Here is a 12181-nt window from a genome sequence, read left to right as displayed (position 1 = left end):
TATAAACTTTCAATAAAGATTGTCTCTACAAACTGAGGCATTAAATCCAACACCACCTTTTTTGGTGTTTTTAATAACATTAATTATAACTGTGCATCTGAGAGCACTGAAGCTGGACCAGCCAGGATCTGACTGCATATCAGTGTCAGATTTTAAATGTAAAGTGAGCAATTTATTTGGGAATTCTGAAGACACGTGATGTAATTACTGCAATATATGTTTTATTTTGGGTGGCTGTGTTACTGTTAATGAAACAGTAAAAGATTATGAAACTCAGTTGGTCATTCTCCTTTGAAAATTGATTCACCTCATGCCCTCTTTCTGGCAGCTCGTCTGACTGTGAGTCCCAGCAGCTCTCAGTTCTTTAAAGGAGACTTTGTGTCTCTGAGCTGTGAGGAGGACGACAGCTCTGCTGGATGGACTCTGAGGAGAAAGGCAAAGGTACAACAGAGGACTCAGTGTGGAGATGGGTGGGGAAGATGGTCTGATTCTTCCTGTAACATGAGCTACATCGACCCACTGGACAGTGGAGTTTACTGGTGTGAGTCCAGAGAGGGTCCCATCAGTAACATGGTTAACCTGACAGTCACTGGTAAGCTGAGTGTGTGGAGTTAGTGTTGATGAAGCTGTGTGTAAATGGATGAAATGCTGTAGTTTGTCTCTGTGTTGAGGTGGATCAGTGATCCTGCAGAGTCCTGTCCTCCCTGTGATGGAGGGAGATGACGTCACTCTGCTCTGTAAAACAAACACCACTCCCTCCAACCTCCCAGCTGCTTTCTATAAAGATGGCTCCCTCATCAGGAAGCAGCCTACGGGTCACATGACCATCCAGCATGTTTCCAGGTCTGATGAAGGCCTCTACAAGTGTGACATCAGCGGTCATGGAGAGTCTCCATCCAGCTGGATCACTGTCACAGGTGAGGAGCTTCACTCTGATTTCACCTCTTATTTCATCCACATTCACCTGAACATGTGAGATTCTCTATGCAGGTAAACCTACAACCACACCTCCACCAACCACCTCAACTGATGGTGTCTTTATATCAACGCAGAGCCAAAGGTAACACTCTGAATTATTCTCTAATCAATCAATATGCTGATCATCTCTTTATCTGAACTTTTCCTGTGTTAGCAGCTGATATAATTTTCTAACATTTATAGGAAACTACAAGCAGGTCTGTGATAAAGACACCACCCAGCAGGGATTGGATAATGACAATGAAGATGTCACTATATAGCATTACTTCTAAAGCAGAGCTCATGTTCAGCTTCATATTGATAAAAACCTTATTCCTGCTGTGAGGAGGATATACACCATGTGCTGTTTATGGATTACTGTATCTCTGTCCAATAAGTAATGTACAAGGCCGTTAGTTTACTTCTAAACAAAACCTGCAGTTGTTTTCAGAACATATTGGAAAAGATAACACATTTTCTGAGCAACTATTGTACCCTTTGATTGCAGATTTATTTATTTCTCATTTTCGGAAGACATTCTTTGTTTGCTGTCTCAGTGTCTCACTCATGTCTGAATACTGAGCTTCAGATTAAAAGATTTTAAAGGGAGCCTGTTAGCAGGGCCACATAAAGACTCCTTTTTAAACTTTTTAACACTACCTCATGGTAGTGATGTAGAAAATGGAAAGGCAACCCAAACAGACAGGCAGATGAAAACTGATTTCATTAAAGAAAATGTTCTTTATTGGTGGTTACTGGTTGGTTGAGAATTTGTAGAACAATGTTGAAGCTACAAAGTATTAAAAGATGCGCTAAACCTAAGGTTTAGTGATAATTTTAAACAATGTACACTGACACCAGAATTTACTATTCAATGAAATTTGTTTCTATTTTATACTTTACCGCCACTCTTACACTACATGGATCCTGTAAATCCCGGAAAAAAAATAATGTTGTTCCCTGATCAAACACGAAAGACATCTGTTTGGATAATGGCCCAAAATATGTCTAAGGAGCTTGGAAAAGCTCCTTAGACATATAGCTTCCAAGCTCCTTAGACTACAATGACCTGGATGACTGAGAACCTTCACAGACACATTGCCCAAAATATGTATTTTTTTTAAAAGGTCATTCATCATAACAGAAGGAAATACATATATCATCCATCATTAATCAAGACAATTGGTTTAATAATGAGAGAACTTGAAAGAATTTTACACTATTTTTTTCAGATAGAGAAACTTATGTATTTGAAGATTAGACTCTGATGACTCATCAGGGCAGAAAGGGATCCCAGTGGTGATAGGATTTAGGTCAAGAGCCCCATGAGTCTAAGGAGGTGGTACTGGTGGTGTTGAAGATGAAGACTGAGGCTTGGATGGTGGTCTGGCTGAGATCTCAGTGAGGCGGAGATGGGGAGGAGGTGGGTTGCACAGATCTGAATCTCACAGTATGAATGATGGAGAGCAGAAATATAAACTACGAAAAGTGGAGGCTGATTAGTCCAAAGAAAGCAGGCAAGAAGATGATTGGACTAGAGTAATGTAGATAGTATTGAGATTGACGGCCACCACATGGTAGTGATGTAGAAAATGGAAAGGCAACCCAAACAAACAGGCAGATGAGTGATTACAGATCTCTGTTATTGAACTCAAAGCTTCATAACAATCACAATGAAAATGCTAAAATATAGACATCTACAGAACTTGAGCAGAGTTTTCCTCCGCTCTGTTTCTGCACATCTCACAATGCTAAGATGTCCTAATGAAATTCATTAAAAACACAACATACATTGTTACAACTTTAAGGAGTTACATCATCATATTTGTGCTTTAAGGGGGCAGAATATAAATTCTCAACAATTCTCTAAACCACCACAAGATGGCGCGCCAACACAAGGAATGAAATCATTCCTGCTCAGGCAGGTCAGCAGTCACATGCACTACACATCTAATTAACTTCTGCGCACCAGAAACATGGTTTCACAACTCAACCAATAAACTTACTTGGCTAAACTGAACATCTCTTCTCGGTACAGTGGTAATACACAGTACTATTTTCTATTAATAACTGTCACAGTCTCTGGGAAAATCCAAAGTTCCATACCATTCCAAATAGTCAAAGCTGTTCTAAAGCATCCTAATTACCCTGATTAATTGGAAATAGCTGTTTTACTCAACTCAACAGGTGAAAAACAGCAGCTCTCTGCAGGTGGTCTGTGGACATTCATGGCTAAGACAAAGGAACTCAGTGAGGACCTGCAGCTGTGCATTGTGGCTGCTCACAAGTGAGGAATGGGCTACAAGGCCATATCCAAATGTTTTCAAGTTCCAGTGGCTACAGTGCAAAGTATTATTAAAAAATACAAGATGTTCCACACTGTGGAAAATCTCAGAGGACGTTGTCGGAAGCCAAAAGTGAAACCTGTGCTGGCCAGGAGAATAGTGAGAGAGGTGAAAAAGAATCCAAGGATCACCACCAAGGCCATTCTGGTGAATCTGGGCTCTGCTGGTGGCAATGTCTCAAGGCAGACAGTCCAACGGACACTGTTGGGTTCCACGGATGCAGACCAAGGAAAACGCCACTTCTCCAGACACTTCTAAGGCATGCAAAAGCTCATTTGGCCTTTGCAAATGCTCATCTGGACAAAGAAGAAGGTTTCTGGTCTTCAGTGTTATGGTCAGATGAAACAAAAATTGAATTATTTGGTCACAATGATGTTGCCTTCATTTGGCATAAAAATGGAGAAGCCTTCAACCCAAAGAACACCATCCCCACTGTCAAACATGGTGGTGGGAAGCTAATGCTTTTGGGGTGTTTTTTAGCCAATGGACCAGGGAACCTAATCACAGTAAACAGCACCATGAAAAAAGAGCAATACATGAAGAATCTCAACAACAACATCAGGCAGTCTGCAGAAAAACTTGGCCTTGGGAACCAGTGGACATTTTAGCACGACAATGACCCAAAACATACAGCAAACGTGGTGAAGAAATGGCAGACAACAACATTAACGTTTTGCAGTGGCCTAGCCAGAGTCCTGACTTGAATCCAATTGAGAATCTGTGAAGGGAGCTAAAGATCAGGGTGATGGCAAGAAGACCCTCCAACCTGAAAGATTTGGAGCTCATTGCTAAAGATGAATGGGCAAAAATGCCTGTGGAGACATGCAAAAAGCTGGTCTGCAATTATAGGAAGCGTTTGATTGCTGTAATAGCCAATAAAGGCTTTTCTATTGATTATTGAGAAGGGTATGAATAATTCTGGACATGATAATTTTTGCTAAAATATAAATAAAACCTGAGAAATATTTTTTTTCCACAATGATGCCTCTTGTACATCGTCTTATTATCTTTGGGGAGACACCTGTGTCATTTCTGCTCAAAAATGAACTTGCTTGTTGAACAAAAGTAACTTTAAGTCAAAATTTGGCAGGGGTATGAATAATTATGGGCTTAACTGTACAATAATAGGCTAAATTTGTGATTGTGTGCCTCTAAAAATTTGGTTAGTGGACAACCAACTGTGATAAAACGTACAAACCAAAAAAAGCATTGGGAAAATAATAAAGTTGTTTTCTACTACAAATGTTGCTGATGCTTTGACCTCTTCTTCTTTCTAGGCAGCTTTTGAGATATAATTTTTTTTTTATTCATTAATTCTTTTATGTCATGTGCCCCCAAGAAGCATTTAAGACAGAGAAAAAATTAACAGATCAATATCATAAAACACTCACTGATTTAAAATAAAATTTACTATTACATGACAAATAATTAAAGCCTTAGTGGATAATAATCAGAGGCTGAGTCGTGTTTTACCCAGTTTTGAAGTGTGTATTTGCTCTTAGTTTGAGGTCTTGTGAGGGGTAGGGGTTGATGTAGTACCTGTACTGGCCACCAGGCGACACAGACATTAAAGTGTACAGCCTGTTTACAGAAGTCACAGGCGAGCAGGTAAGATGAAGGACAGGTAGAAGGAAGTCATTTTTTTCCACTGTCTCAGCTGTTGGTCACGTCATGCTTTCTACTCTCTGTTTTTACAAACATGTTTTATCTTTAATTCACTGCCCCCAGACTTTTGTAGATTTTTTTAAATGGAAATGAAAGTGTAGACTCAATTATACATGAGAAATATTAAATGTTTGTCTTATATTAATGAAATCACAAAGCTGCAGGTTTGTGCCTGCTGAGAAAATGCTCTTATGTTTCTAGAGAAGAAAAATCAAACAGTAAATCAAACAGGAATTCAAATATTACGACACATTCTGGAAAAATCCAATCCCACATTATCAGCAACTCCAGTCTGGAAGAAATTCCTGTTTTTAGTTTTCTTTTAAAACATTCACAGAGGAGTGAGCTGAAAATGTAGCTTAGTAATGGTATACTGTGGGTGTATGTCGAGGTTGTTTTGAATCAGACTTCATGTTTGAGTGCAAAGACCTGTTAAACCTGCTGCCTGGGCTCTTTTCATTTAAGCACCTCGCATAAACACAGCCACTGTTCTCAGTACTGCTGAAGCTGCTGGGCCCTAAAAACGTCCCGTCCTCTATGTAGAAGGAAGTCATCACAACATTTGGTTATTCAGACTTTATTCTGACTAAAACAATGCTGCAGGCTCCAAACTCTGTTTCACAGGGACAGGCTCAGACAGGTTTCACTTTAACATACAGTGTTTTCAGGTTTCTGTGTTACATCTGTTTGTACATGCAGTGGGTTCATTCACACGCCCACACATCAATGTTTTATTTTCTTTGGACTGATTCCAGATCAGATTAAATCTGCATTGACTGGCTCAACCGGTCAGAGGTTGAGCCAAGAAATACTTATTTAAAAAATCAAATATTAAAACATTTTAAGCCTATATTAGAAAAAAAAAAGCCATTGTAAAAATTTGAAAAAAAAATTAAGCCCCCCCCCATTTTTCAAACCCATCCAATGGGCTGGTACTCAGGCTGTATATTTGGCTCTCCTACAATAGAGTGTAGCCTAACCTATCTAGCACGTGTGTGTGTGTGTGTGTGTGTGTGTGTGCGCGCAATAAGAGAATATAGCATTCACACCAGTAACTGAGTGATACATGTTTATGTGTTACAAACTTTTAAAAAAAATCACTAGATAATCTGTAAGAATTCAAATACATTATTATTATTTTTTTTTAAATAAAATCTAATAAAATATTTTATGAACAACAAGTTTGTTGGTATGGTGAGCAGGAACATCAGAGATCAGAGAATTATGCAAAAAATGCAAAGTTTAATTTTGTATTGTTTCCTGTGTCTCTCCTCTGTCAGTCTGAATGCTGAACTTACTGATAATAACCTGGAACAGCAGCCGGACTCAGAGTTCAGTTATGAACCCACTGAACACATTTTAAATCATCATTAGATTATTTAGAAGACGTCGCCCTCTACGATTTCTGTAGAACACAAAACCAGCAACAAAAACAACAAGAAGCATGGCAGAAACTGACAGACCAACTGTAAGTCCAACAGAACCACTCTCCTTTACTCCAGCCTCCTCCCCTCCATCTTCACTTTGTCCTGCTGTCTGACCTGCAGGTGAGAAACAGGTGTGAGGTGTCAGCTGTCAGGTAGGTGATGAGTGAAGAACAGAACAGAATCCATTTCCTCTTCAAACTGCTGTCAGACATTATCTGCTGACAACATCTTTAGAAACAAACATCAACAACCAGGAAGCAGCTCAACTTCAAACTCACCTTCTTCTTCTACCTTCAGGTAGGTGATGTTTATAAGTTGAGGTCCCTGATTGTTGTATCCAGCATAACATTCATATCTTCCAGTGTCGTTCATGGTGACATTTTTGAGAATCACAGAAAAGTCTCCATTCTTCATCTCTGGATCTTTCAGCTTCACTCGATCTTTAAAATATGGATCCTGATAGTTTTCATAAGAGTTGCCATCTCTGAAGTAGAAGAGATAAAAGTCTGACTTCACGTCAGATTTGTACCACCTTAATAATCTGGTGGTAGCATATTTGGGACCATAACACTCCAGAATAATATCTTCTCCTTGTTTGACTGGTACATCTGGATGAGATGAAAAAAATGACAGGAAAATGAAACTAAAGATCTATACAGTATTATAGTTTTTTGAAAATAGCTTCATTTCTACCTTTAACTCGAACAGCATGTTCACTGTAAACTAGAACACATGACAGATGATGAGCTGATGCTGAGAGAAAAAAAAATACCAGAGGATATATGCGCATGTTGTGCAATTTTAAAAATTTTTAAAAAAGTGCAGCTAACTACAAGGAAGAGAGAACCATGTTAAAAAATGATATGCTCTGTCACTACTCAGAGATTCATCTTGGGAGAGATGGCCACAGTGTCACAATTCCCACCTTGAAGTGAAAGTGGATGTCATAGAAACACTGCCAAAAATGTTTTATGAAATATGCTGTTTGTTCACATAAACAAAGTAGGACCATTTGCATAATACTGTGCTCAGATGGCACATAACTCTATAGGTTAATAATATTATGCATGTTTTAAGTCTGACTGAATAAAATAAGTCTTGTAATCATTTCCTATGTTAAGCATTTGCACACATTTGGCCCAGATACTATTTATTAAAGATGTGTTGTTAACATTTTTTAATCATTTTAAAACTTTATCAATTCTAATTCTTCTAACCTCCTTTTCTACATTTTCTCTCCAAATTCACCATTATTATTATCATTACACATTATCCTATTTTTAACTCTGACTGTGCAAGCTTATGTGTAGGTAGCTTTTCATAAATGCGGTTCTCTCTGATGAATAAAGCATAACGCTGCACGTCCTGTTTTTTCCACCTTAACATTAGGACGACGACATCTCTGGGACTGTAGCACGTCAGAGTAACGTTGTCTCCATGATTCACGTTTGTTTGTTTATTGACTTAAAAAGAGAAAAAAATATAACAAAATACTTTTAATTCAATAATCCAAACAGTATTTTCACTTTAAACTGAGTTTACCACAGAACAGATAACAATGCAGAGACAAAAAAAATAAGAACTGTTGTGCTTCCACTTGTACTAACATGCATTTGACACACTGACAAATATGACAGATTTGTGATGAGTTAGTAGAGAGATTGTGTCATCATCTGATGTTTGTGGTATAAACCAGTGCAAGTTATGATACAATGAAGCATCCATAATAAGATGTAAGGAATCAACCCTTTGGTCACTTCAATTTTGTTTGTTAAAGTTCCACAAATTAGGATTTTTTTTAATAATAATAAATTATGCTACACAAAAATCACAAACTTCCCTTTGCTTCTGGAAGGATTACTACCTGGGTCTGTCAGACCATCTCTCCCTTCTGCTACACCCAATATACACACAAAAGATCAAGAGTATTGGGATTACAATTAAAAAACGTGAGAACATGGCCGCAGGATGCTACTCCGATGCTTCAGGATTGTTTCCATTGCACAGACTGGGATGTATTCAAGGTGAAGGACACCGACAATCGTACTGCACTGGACAGTTACACCTCCACTGTCTTGGACTACATCTGTTTCTGTGTGGATAATGTAACTACCTGGAAACGACTCCGTGTGTTCCCTAATAATCCACCCTGGATGACACACGGAGTCCAACAACTCATTCGAACGAGGAACAACGCTTTCAAATCTGGAGACCAGGAGGCATACAGTGCTGCCAGGGCTAACTTGAGAAGAGGCATCAAGACCGCCAAACAACAGCACAGGAGGCGTATCGAGGCCAGGTTTGAGAACAACACAAACCCAAGGCAGGTCTGGGAGGGCATCAGGGCTATCACGGACTACAAAAAGAGAACACCATCACCCTCAGCCAATAGTCCTACTCTGGCTGAGGATTTAAATTTCTTTTATGCCCGTTTTGATAGGGAGAACACCGACCCTGTCCCCTCTTCCCTCAACTGACCCTGCTCCAGTCCTGAGCACTCACGAGCTGAGGCGTGTGTTCCGGAGCATTAACACCAGGAAGGCGGCCGGGCCAGATGGAGTACTGGGCCGGGTGTTAAAAGACTGTGCTGCGGACCTGGCGGACGTCTTCATCTCTATATATAACACCTCGTTGTCCTGTTCACTGGTACCATCCTGTTTTAAAGCAGCAACCATTGTTCCCATCCCAAAGCAGTTAAATGTCTCATGTCTGAACGATTTCAGACCTGTGGCACTCACTCCCATTCCCGCTAAGTGTCTGGAGAGACTGGTTATTAAACATATTAGAGCTGCTTGTCCACCACCTCTGGACTCGCACCAGTTTGCATACAGGAAGAATCGGTCAACCGAGGATGCGATCGCCATAGTGCTGCACACATTATTGGAGCACTTGGAAAACAGGAACACCTATGCACGGCTCCTCTTTGTAGATTACAGCTCGGCTTTTAATACCATCCGGCCATACAGACTCCGTCCCAAACTTCACCAACTGGGTCTTAATTCCTCTCTGTGCAACTGGATTACAGACTTCCTTACTAACCGTAGACAGAGTGTCAGAGTGGGTAAGAACACCTCTTCGACCCTTGTGGTCAACACCGGTGCCCCTCAGGGGTGTGTCCTGAGCCCTCTGTTATACACTCTCTTTACTTATGACTGCATTTCCTCCTGTGCATCCAATCTCATAGTTAAGTTTGCCGATGACACTACAGTGCTCGGACTTATATCTGACAATGATGAGACAAATTACAGGACAGAGGTGCAACAACTAGAGTCATGGTGCCACGACAATAACTTGGTCTTAAATGCCAAAAAGACCAAGGAGATCATTGTGGACTTCCGGAGGAAGGGTCACAGCAACCATCTGCCTCTCTTTATTGGCGGCGGAGAGGTGGAGAGGGTGAGCAGTTTTAAATTCTTGGGGGTAACTGTGACCGAGGACCTGTCCTGGGGCAACCATACTACCTTAGCTGCACGGAAGGCCCAACAGCGCCTCTACTACCTGAGGAGACTGCGGAGTGCACACATTCCCAGACCTCTGATGCTGAATTTTTATAATTGTGCCATTAGCAGCGTTCTGATGTATGGATTGCTAGTGTGGTTCCCCAGCTGCACCAAGGCCGATCAGCAAGCACTACAGTGGGTGGTGAAAGAAGCTGGCAGAATTATTGGAACAACTCTGCCAGAGATTAGTAATATCTTCCGCACTCGCTGTCTGAGGAGGGTGCACAGTATCCTGCGGGACCAATATCATCCTGCGCGCCACCTTTTCCACCTGCTGCCCTTAGGGAGAAGGTACAGGTCCATACAGGCCAGAACATCCAGATTGGCCAACAGCCTGTATCCACAGGCTGTGAGGCTTCTGAACTCTTTGCCCCCTCTCTCTTACGGACAATAACCATATCCAACTTCTAAGTATTACTTGTCATGTTGTATGTTGTTGCTAAGGACTGTTTTATTGCACTGGAATCATATTTACACTTATTATTATTTTATTCACGGGTGTACAGAAGCTCCAAACGCAATTTCATTGTTTTCTGACAATGACAATAAATACTTGAATACTGAATACTGAATACTAAAATAATGCAGATGCAAATCGTGACAGTATGAATATTTAGAAGTTCAGTAATTAAAGCTGTTTTTATTTCTCTCTATTCTCTTTGCTTATTGTTTTTTTCCCCATAAATTTGCATATTTTGATAGTTAAAGTTCTAATTAGCTGATTTATATAAAGCAGTAAAATGATGTGATCCTGATTTTCACTAAAATGTATACAAATTTATGCTGGAGCATGAACAGAGATACACATCACCTTTATAGAATTGGTGCCCAGACAGACCCCAGATGGTGCTCAAACACCTGCCTGTTTGGCATCTTACTGGATTAGCAGCCATATTTTATTTCTACTTGATAATTATAATGTCACTTCACATATGGTCAATCGGAATCTGTTCCCAGATAAAAACACATAATGATCATCAAATGACTGAAATGACTGAAATATTCCCAGCATTCAAAGCCAATACAGGTGGAAAAATGCAAGTTCAAAACCTGACGTCATCTCCAAGTGTCAGTCCAGACATCATCTTTATCATCGTTTAAACCTTAAACACTGGCCTGCCCATTATTTTGACACACATGAATACTTAATTAGCATGCACGGTATTGTTTTCAATTTGTCCGTTGTAGGACAATGCCAACAAAATTGCACCACATTACAACATACTCTTTTGCCGTTCCTGTCTTATATAGCATATAAAGTATATTCTTGTAAATGTACGGACAGCCTCCTCCAGCTTTCCACACAGAAATAGTGCATCGTCAGTGTGAAGTGATAATCCCGTAAAAATCTGTTGATTATTGATTTTGGAACCAGGAAGTAAACAATGTGCTAATGTGTGAAACTTAATTGTTTTATAAATACGTCTGTGCTGGTCTTTAGTTTGTTAAAGCTTAATCTTAAATTTTACTCGCGCACATCAGCGGCGCCCCTGATCTTACAGAGAATCAGGAGAAACATATTCATGGACTCCGCCATTACACGAAGTGAAAATGAAACTAAACTTTGATTCTTCTTATAGTGAACTAACATACATTTTGTTTTAAATTCCAAGTTCCTCTCCCGTCATTACCTGCTCACGTACATTTAGTCTGCATTGATACACTAACTCAAACAACTAGAAACAGAAACAGTGGATAACTTAGCTCTAACGCGAAAACTGAGTTAAAAGTAAATTCATTTCATAAACCCGCAAAATCACTTCCTTTGAGTATTTCTATGCCCTTCATCTCGATGATCAGACAGATTTGTTCCCACAGGTACAAACGGCTTACCTGCACAGTCCAGACGTGCCAGAAAACTGGAGAAGAGAAACACTAATAACTCTGATTTTAACATCCGTCTTTGTTTTCTACTAAGATTCACTTTTAAGATTTCTTGGTCAAACATCAGAGCTTGTTTTAAAGTAGCAGGTTTAACTAAGAAAGTTTTGTCACGTAGTTCCGCTTTTCGTAAAGGACGACTTATGACTGATACGTGAAGAAGTCACGTGATTTACAGGAACCAGCGTATGGAAAACCCGGAAACACATCTCCATCAAAATAAAAGCATGTTTCCACGAATTTATTAATTTTACAATAAAAATATGTATTATCAAAATTATCCACTCATTAATTTATTCTTTTCTAGAACACAATTAAGTTAGCAATTTGATAACTTAATGGATAATGACAAAATTAATTTCTAACCCGATAATAAATATTTTAAATTTAAAAAGGGATTTCCAGA

The 12181-nt window shown here is 39.6% G+C and overlaps 1 protein-coding gene across 2 annotated transcripts; it reads right to left on the bottom strand.

The window, feature by feature from the left end:
* Positions 1 to 6197: 6197 nt before the first annotated feature.
* Positions 6198 to 11907, bottom strand: LOC109194890 (uncharacterized). 2 transcript variants are annotated; one of them, XM_019346230.2, is made up of 3 exons: positions 11728 to 11907; positions 6673 to 7002; positions 6198 to 6508 (listed from the first exon to the last, which is right to left on the bottom strand). In XM_019346230.2, the coding sequence occupies exons 1-3, from the start codon at positions 11840 to 11842 to the stop codon at positions 6327 to 6329; spliced, it is 627 nt and encodes a 208-aa protein (XP_019201775.1). In that variant the 5' UTR covers positions 11843 to 11907; the 3' UTR covers positions 6198 to 6326. The 2 variants fall into 2 exon arrangements, 1 of the variants encoding a protein (XP_019201775.1); XR_003216638.1 differs by lacking the exons at positions 6198 to 6508; positions 6673 to 7002 and adding an exon at positions 7711 to 7857.
* Positions 11908 to 12181: the final 274 nt, after the last annotated feature.

Source organism: Oreochromis niloticus, linkage group LG16 (genome assembly GCF_001858045.2).
Source record: "Oreochromis niloticus isolate F11D_XX linkage group LG16, O_niloticus_UMD_NMBU, whole genome shotgun sequence".
NCBI classification, from domain to species: Eukaryota; Metazoa; Chordata; class Actinopteri; order Cichliformes; family Cichlidae; genus Oreochromis; species Oreochromis niloticus.
Note: the sequence above shows the minus strand (reverse complement) of the source record. Positions and strands in the feature narration are given on the sequence as shown.